The sequence below is a fragment of the Prunus persica genome, chromosome G1 (genome assembly GCF_000346465.2).
Source record: "Prunus persica cultivar Lovell chromosome G1, Prunus_persica_NCBIv2, whole genome shotgun sequence".
Taxonomy (NCBI): Eukaryota; Viridiplantae; Streptophyta; class Magnoliopsida; order Rosales; family Rosaceae; genus Prunus; species Prunus persica.
Genome location: NC_034009.1, coordinates 40,970,143 through 40,978,833, shown reverse-complemented (window position 1 = coordinate 40,978,833; position 8,691 = coordinate 40,970,143). Strand labels below are relative to the sequence as shown.

Sequence of the window (8,691 nt, the reverse complement as noted above, 5' to 3'; positions counted from 1 at the left end):
CTTGAAGAGTTGGAATCCATAACCGAACTCGATAAACTCACGAAAGCCCGGTGGAGTATGAATATACCCAACCACACCATTCATTCTTCAAACATCTCGAATTTTTCACTTCCTCAATTTTCGCCCACTGTTTTCGAATAATAAGGTAAAAAAGTCGTGCATTAGGTTCTAATAGTCGACTCGTGTACTGTATTAAATGTCACCTCAATCGAGGCAACATTCCACATAAAAATAAATTGAGAAATTAAACCTTTTTTAAAAACTCATATTTAACATCACAATCATGTTGAATCTCAAATAATCATTGCAAGGGCATGGGGAGTGCTTGCCATTACATTTGCAATAGCTTCCCAATTTGAATTTCCTATCTACTCCATTTGGTTCACTGAACAATTTTGAGAGGAAATCACTTTCCATGTTATTTTCCAAAGAATGAAAAATGTAAGATTCATTTCTTATGTTTGGTAATGTTCGGAAAGTAATTGGGATATATCAATTTATTTCATTTCCCATGTTTATTTTTAGTAGAAATAGAAAACAAAGTTTGTATAATTTTCTAATTATACCCATATTAAATAAAAATATATATATGCATTGAATGATGTATATTGTAATTTTAAATTGTTAATGGGAAAGAGATAGTCATGAAAAATGTGTATTTAATATTTGCTCATTCTTCCAAACTTTCCCATGAAGAGTAAAAACAAAACCCAAGAAGAGAGGAGGGGCGTCATTTTCCCCCTACTTTCTTACATGTTAGACAACTATTTTTCATACTTGAACTTACTATACATGAAAAAACAATTGATTTCACATCACAAAACCTCATTTCTCATGAACCAAACGGCAGATAAAGAATCAACGCCCCTTCAATTTATAGAATTTTAACCGAAAAAAACTCTTTAATTTTAGATTTTTTCAGTAATTATTTTTCCTCCGACGACATGTCAATGGTTTACGACGACAGGGACCAGCGAAGGTTAGTACCAGGTAGCGGGCACTCACCGAAACTGACAAATCACGTTATTTCCAGTCCCACTTTTCCCGGTTCCTTCCTCCTAAAGCTTTTGTCCACTTCGATAAACACACCCACCCAAAAAAAAAAAAAAAGGGCGTGGATTTATCAACTCCCATGACGTGGCTATCTCTGTTTCCTCCGCTTTCGGTGGCCGTGAACAGAGCTATTATTATTGTGCCAAAAGCACACACTCGCCAAGTTAACTTCGTGCGTGTTTGGACACGTGGACAAGAAAGTGACCTATAAATGAAAGGTACATAAGCTAGATGGCTACCCTTATGACCACATATTGGGGCATTGGTCAATTAAAATAAATAAATTGTTGTCTCTAATTTGGATAGGATTTGGGAGCTATCTTAATCTTAATTATGCCTAAATTAACTGCGATGATTTCTCCCTTTAGGTGGTTTGGTTTGGTTTCTTGTTGGGAAAATGAATTTCTGGGAGTAGGTGGTATTTAGGAGAGGTCAGAGAGGGATTGGACGGCTGAGATTCACTATGCTCATGATGAGGGTGGAATTCAACCAGTGATGGTCAAAACAAAATATGATGGGCTTATGACCAAGAATGATGGGCACCATGGGCTAATTGGTGGTTGGCCCAACCTTTTTTTTCCTTTTCCGTTGAATATTTTTGGTTTTTTTTTTGGTGGGATATTGGAATGGTTGAATGTCAAACACGAAACCTCTTTCTCTCTCGTTCCGATCCTCATTTCTACATTTGCACGAACAGATGAAAAAGTTTCATTGTACAAAGGACCATGACCTTCAAAAAAGGGTTTGCATAAGAGAGAAAGAGATGCCATTTTCATCCTGAAGTTAGTGGAGGGCATCTTTAATTATCTACAATCCCAATAAAATCTCAATTCAGTGAAAAATGGTGTTGACTTGCAGAGGAATGATCTTAAGTTCGAACTCTAATGACACTTTAGTAGTGTGTATGTAAGTAACTTCCTCCCCCTTGTAGTTAAAATTATCGCTTGTATTGAAACCCAACAAAAATAGAAGCAAAGACTTTGTCTAGGGTGTGAAACCAGAAGAATCTTGCTTACAAACATCTCAACCTGCCATAAAATTATCAAAATCTAATATTACTTTAAAGGGCAGCTATAGCTATAGCTTTGTCCTAAACTATTGTGGAGAAATTGGCCCAAGTGACCAAGTGAATTGAACACGTTTTTTTATTTCTTTTGTCAAAATCTGTCCCCAGCAACCCGCATGAAAAATGGTCACATTTCTAAGGGCCGCACTAAAATCAGCCGCCAATTTGTCTCATGCTTTATTTTCTTTCCACACCTCCAAAATAGTCAAAATCTTAGTCCATGTGTTAATCCTAAAATAATGAAGGGAGGCCGCTGAAATTTGCAACTTTGGTCATGCCGGTTTTCCAACTTGAGCCATTCGAACAACTTTGTTTTTTTAAAGGCATTCTTATCTAAACTAGTTTTCTTTTGAATAGTTATGCACATGTGATCAATACTTGTTATCGACCTGCATGATTTTCCATTATCGTTAATTGTAAATATAAACATACTTATTGTGATACTCAACATACATTAACAGTCTACAATCTTCCAAGTTCATTGCATCGAAACTTATTCCGGCACATAATTCTTTGTTTGTCATGACGTGAAAAATTAAGCATGCACCATTAAAGGACAAAGACTTCTTGACTTTCATGTTTTGGTGCTTTTGTTTTACTTTAGTATTTAGATGTGCCAAATTATGTCCAATGAAGGCCGAGGTTTGTTATGGCCAATGGTGCGTATGGGGACGAAACTAGACCTGCTCTGAGACCGACCCAGCAGCAGCTGTATCCCAAGGGGCAAAGGCGGCGCCATGGAACTTTCAACCTTTTTAATTATAATTAAACTTTTCTTAGAGTCTTCGTGTTCATTCATGCGAAATACTTTTTATATGCTAGTCTATTGGTTTGGTTTCATTTTTGTTCTTCTTGATAAGATAAAAAGGCACCTTGACAAATTGACATTTGTGCTTTTCTTGCACTTCAAGCCCTAATGCTTTCTCTGTCAACATATGCTTTTTATATCAGATTATTTGTCACGTATTTTACGTGTTAAATTTTAGAAAGACATGGTTTTTAAATTACGGATAAAGCATATGTGCCATGATCTTTTATAAATTCTATTTTCATTTCCAAATTGCAACTGATTAATTAATTAATTACATAGAAGTGAGAACAAATAGATATCTTGAACATTTACAATTTTACAAACCAACCCAATAAATAAAATGAAATGAAATGACTGGTTCTAATTACAGTTTATATGTTCTTGGTTTTGGATGATGATGTTGATGAGACTTCTGTGCTGCAAATTGGGCAGCTCTTTTTAATCTCAAGCCACTTGCTTATACAATCCCAATGATAAGGGTGTTGGCAAGACAATGCAACTAGGGCTTCTCCATCTTCATACTCAATCTGGCAAATCACGCACCTGTCAATGCTGGTCTTGCTTTGAATAGATGATGGTGATTTGCTTGTGTAGGGCTGCAAACATGTGGAAATTTCATTGCTGGGCAGGCCTCTTTTCTCTTCCCCTATGAACTCTCCAAGTGCAATCAGCTCCTCATAAGTTAGCTCATCCACATCAAAATCATCTTCATCCATTTCTTGGTCACTGCTGCTGCCACTGTCTTCGTTCGCAAGAAACCCGAACTCTGTTTCGAATTCTCTGCTTTCAAAGAAAGCAGTATCGTCTTGATCGTAGTTTTCATTAGGGGAGGAAGCATCATCTTCTTCTTCGTCGCTGCTATCGCTTTCGATGGTTTCCAGCATTGTGTACGCCTGCTCTTGTTCTTGCATTGCCATGGCTAGAATGAAATCCGAGCTGACTTGGTTGAGTTCAGTGAAAGGGGTTCTCCTAGTAGATTGCTTGCTTTGATCTTCTCCGCCATCCATCGAAAAACTACGATCAATCTCTTCCAGGAGCACAGTGCCAAAAACCCAATTCATTTGAGATATATGAGGGGAACTAGGGATTATTTTTTATGTGGTTTCTTAGAGAAGAGGTAACTTCCATGGCAAGCAATGGAAAACCATTTCTCATAGATTTCAGGGTTCCAGATTCCTAGTTCAATGTCTTGTGCTAAAGAAAATGATCTCCCATAAGTTACAATCTCTTATTCCAAAATTCAAAGTCCTAGATTGAGACTTGTCCCCTACACAATTGCCTCTCCTCAAGGCAGAGGCAATGCCCTTGTCAACTCCTTTATCGACACATCCATGGTCCCCAGAATAATTAATTAGGGGTTTACCCACATAATGCAGATCACCTAAAGAGGTTTTCAATCACTTGAACTCTCATAGCAGAAGAGCATTGCGTTAGATGAAATGAACTGGGTTTTTTTTGTTTTTTGGTTTTTGTTTTTCGCTTAAGAAATTCGTTGAAATTACCTTTATGTTCTTGGCTTCTTCTTTTAAGCAAATGAAAGCTTGATCCAAAAGAAGATTTAGAAGAACGGAGAGGCTATAATGAGGAGTTTAAAGTGAGGAGGTCAATCTCACCATCAAAAAATGTAAAGAAATCATGGGACTTAAACATTTTAAATATTTTGATGGTGAGATTGGCCTCCTCAAATAGCGTCCTCACTTTAAACTCCTCATTGTAGCCTCTCCTCAGAAGAACTCCGACACAAGTGGGCTTGCCATTTTGATAAAGGGCCTAAAATTAGAACCATTAATCTTGAGGCCATTTATGAATCTAAGCCCATATGCGGTGAAGGTGTGTTTTCACCTTCTAACTCACTATACCACAAGAAATTAGTTCAGAATTTAGTGGAAGAGTTGCTAAATAGACATATCCATTCACTCATCTGATCTGATTATAATTTCAATTCATTTATCAGATTCTTAACGCACAAAAGATTGATGCTTATCCAGCAATGGTAAATACACCAGCGTGACTCTCCAACTCTTCTCAAAACGCAAGATTTTGTCAAAGAGCATCTTTTCACCCTAATACCTGTCATAAATCTGCACAGGCAAATATTATGCTGTTTCTAGTGTCCAAATCTTGCCAAGCAAAAGCTGGGCTCCACTAACCTGGTCAAGCTGACTTAATACTGATATCAGTGTGACATCAACAACTAATTTAAATAACAAAAAAATTGAAAAGAAAAAAAACCAAAAATTTCAGAATTTTTTATATCTTATAAATACCTAGTCATATTTTTCACAAAAAATTGCCAGGGCATACACTCCTCTTCATGTGAATAGTAACAACCCTTTCCTCCCCTTGCCTTTTACCATGGCAAATGAGTGAAAATGCTCTTCAGGGGCCTGGCTATAAGAGCACAAAAAACAGAGTGAACGAGGTTCATCATGCGCAACACCCATGTCACACGACTAAATTCCGGCAGATAATTCGTTAAGGTTTTCTGTTTAAAAATTTATTCTACAAGAATTTGAAATACAACCTGTATTACTGGACAACCAAGCAGAGGAACAGTGGCAGTAGATGCCAGTGGTTAAGGAACGACAAGCTGAATAGAAAACGAAAAGGCAAATAGAACTGCATAAATGCGCAACTTCTTTAGAAACATTCACGAGCATAACAACCGACCAACTTCAAAAGCACATCTGGATTCCCAACATTTTCCCAAAGTGACCTAATATAAATCAAATGACCCCATTGTCTATAATCGTCAAAGTACATTAAATCTAATCACCACATTACAAGGGGCCCTTGATCACCAATAAAACTTATGGCTGCCCATTCAAGTCAAAGCTACATAAACGCGAGGGAAAAATGCAGGCCTGAACGAAAGGTAGGAGGTATCACTACAAGCCATGTGGCAAGGTCAATCCATTCTTCCCTTCAAGATTCTCTCCTTCACTTCAGTTGGTGTACTGCAGAAAAGTGAATGAATACACATGTTAAATTGTACTATTACCTCCCACATAATAGGAGGAAACAAATAACCCTTATCATTGTACTAATGTGAAACTCATAATATGGAGAGAATAAGGATATAAGGAAGCAGAAGAAATCCAGTAAAATGGATTACGAATTCAGTCCGCAATAGAAATTGATTCCTGGGATTTAATTCTAGGCAGGGAATTAGCTACAATTAATGCTCTATTTCATCATCAACATAGATAACTGACTGCATGTAATGGTAAGAGCCATTGTTAAATGCTGTGTGTTCTCCTTTCTAAGTAGCTTCATAGCAGTCTCAAAAAGCATTACAACAATGCGGCTACAGGACAAACAGGATTCTCGGTTTTTACCAATAACATTAATCAGATTATGCAAAGCCCAGTTTTATCGTCAGAGTTATTGCATTGACGAACTATTTTCAGGTGAAACATACATAGCATATTTGCGAATGACAAAAACGAAAAGTATAATCTTAGTTTGCCCCCCCACCCTCTGTGTGTGTGTGTGCGCATGTATACACCTATTTTTACTTAAAACACAGTTTGTATAGATATGGCATAATAAGAATAAGTAAATTGTACGAAAGGCTTACACAACAAAGACGTGGCCTCCCCAACCACTCAGACAGTCTCGATCTACTGATGAAAGCAATGCTTGAGAGACAATCTCAAACAACTCCTCTGCTTCCTGAGTGACAATTAGTAGATACACTGTTGTTAGAGTTGCTCCCATAATGTATGAAAATAAAATAGGAGATCGCAAGTTTAGCAGGTACTAGAAGCAAACAATGTCACAGAGATTTTTAACTTATTAGCAAGTAATAAATTCTACCATGAGTTAAACCCCACAAAATCCTATGATCTGTTAATGAAGTTCAGTTGGCAATGCATGCATGCTTTTGTTTATGTAGCACTTGACTGCTGACAAGATAGAAAAGAAAAGAAAAGAAAAGTACAACTAATAGTAGATCTCTCAGCTTGTTTTTCCTTGACTTGTATTTCCCCCTATGCTATTATTTTCAGTAGCAGCAACAAGCTCATTTATACTATTTTTCTTGTATTTAACCCCATTCTCTATTACTTACGGTAGAATCAACGCATTTATAAAATTAATATATGAATCACAATGCGCTCGAACATTGTCTGGTAGTCAAGCACTTGAGTGTTAATTATACATTGGACACATGTATGATTTGCCAGAATATCTAAAGAACCAAAAAATGAAAATCTCATATTTGAAGAAAAAAAAAAAAAAAAAGGGCAGATGAAATAACAAATCTTGACTGTGCATGGGAAAATGTAGTGCAAGTTGAGTAGAGAAACAAACCATATCAGGCTTGAACATTGCCTCACAAGCACCATAAAGGGACTCTGATGCAGTACCAGCAACAACAAAATCTTTTGCTAGTTCCCTGCATGTATACATACAAACATTACCCTAAGAAGCAAAATACACATAAACATATATGTAAAAACATATAATCAGAAGGAGTAAGAAAGCAAGCATATTTATCCTATTTAGGAAGGTGAAGAAACAATTTTGAAGTTCTTAGCATCTGGCCAGCTCTAAAATTGTGAAAAAGTCAGAAAAATAGAGAAGAAAACTCACTTGGCCCCAATTGAATCCATGGTGCAGATGAATGGTCTGTCTTCATCACTTAACCCAGCAATTACAGGCTGACAGAAGTATGGGCCAAACCTAAATCACAAAAAAGGAAGAAAACCCTTATACACAGTTCATCAAATGTTATTAACGTGAAATAATTGTACAGAACTTAACATTCAGATTAAGCTAACGTATTTAATACCCATCAAATTTTCTTAAGCTTATACATAAAGGGGTTCAGATTGGAGCAAATTTCAAACCTTTTCTCATAAAGAATAGCGGAGACGAGGCTGGCAAAAGTCTCGGGCTTCATATCCCTCTCCTCCCTAAGCTGGTACAGCTTGTGGCGAAACATAAGCCTCTGATACCTGCACACCAAAATCCCCAAAAATTACACAAAAGAAAGCAAAAGAAAAAATGAGGGAGAGAGAGAGAGCGAGAGAAGGAGGAACCTACAGAGTCTGAGCATCGGTGGCGAGGCCAGAGAGACCGATGAAGAGCCTATCGTGGACTTGGTTGATTCTCTTGAAGTCGGTGGCGACGGTCTGGAGCTGAACACCAAGGCGCCGATCGCTGGCTATGGCGAAGCAGTTCTTGCCCACCATTGCGATCAGTGCACTCCCATTGTACTCGAAGATCTGCAACCCAATTTTTTGAAAACAAAAATCAAATCTCAATTTGGTATTCGCAAAACCCTAATAAGCATCTGTGCGTGGAATAATGCATATGCTTCAACTTACCGACATCGGGGATGTTGCTGAAAATAAAAATCAAATTGCTCTTCACTGAAAGACTGAAAGTGAAGAGAGATTGTTTTGTTTGTGCAAAATGCTTTTGCTCAACAACACAAGAAACTAATAAAAATGGTGCTTGATTTCTTCGGCGTCACTCCAGCTCTTCCAGTCTTCTTCAACCTTTTTTTTTGTTGCAAAATTTTCTTGTATTGGGTCAAAACTATTGATATGGGCTGGGCCAAATTTTTGGATCCAAATTTGTTGGGCTATGCTAGGGTGAGGTCTTTCAAATCAACCCAATTTCCTTGCATATTTTTGGTTAAGAGTCAGGGCTTTATCTAGTTATAAGAAACCAAACTTTTAGGTCATGTTTGGTTGGAAAGAATGGAACAAAAATCCTTCCTATAAATTAATATTCCAATGATTTGGTCACC

General features: G+C 37.2%; 2 protein-coding genes across 2 annotated transcripts; both read right to left on the bottom strand.

The window, feature by feature from the left end:
- On the bottom strand, positions 3,152-4,650 carry LOC18789897 (E3 ubiquitin ligase BIG BROTHER-related). The gene has a single exon (XM_007226643.2). It carries the CDS (start codon positions 3,989-3,991, stop codon positions 3,302-3,304), a length of 690 nt encoding a protein of 229 aa, XP_007226705.2. The 5' UTR covers positions 3,992-4,650; the 3' UTR covers positions 3,152-3,301.
- On the bottom strand, positions 5,526-8,465 carry LOC18788508 (proteasome subunit beta type-3-A). Its single transcript, XM_007223399.2, has 7 exons — positions 8,264-8,465; positions 7,980-8,161; positions 7,784-7,891; positions 7,527-7,616; positions 7,245-7,329; positions 6,511-6,605; positions 5,526-5,887 (listed from the first exon to the last, which is right to left on the bottom strand). Exons 1-7 carry the CDS (start codon positions 8,267-8,269, stop codon positions 5,839-5,841), a joined length of 615 nt encoding a protein of 204 aa, XP_007223461.1. The 5' UTR covers positions 8,270-8,465; the 3' UTR covers positions 5,526-5,838.

What these genes read in the sequence shown, in the direction of transcription:
- LOC18788508 (XM_007223399.2), bottom strand. An exon ending in ATGGATTCAATTGGGGCCAA is followed by an intron (nt 7,330 to 7,526) that starts GTGAGTTTTCTT and finishes GTATACATGCAG; the next exon opens with GGAACTAGCAAAAGATTTTG. An exon ending in CAATGTTCAAGCCTGATATG is followed by an intron (nt 6,606 to 7,244) that starts GTTTGTTTCTCT and finishes ATTGTCACTCAG; the next exon opens with GAAGCAGAGGAGTTGTTTGA.
- LOC18789897 (XM_007226643.2), bottom strand. Translation starts at nt 3,991, where the DNA reads ATGAATTGGGTTTTTGGCACTGTGCTCCTGGAAGAGATTGATCGTAGT.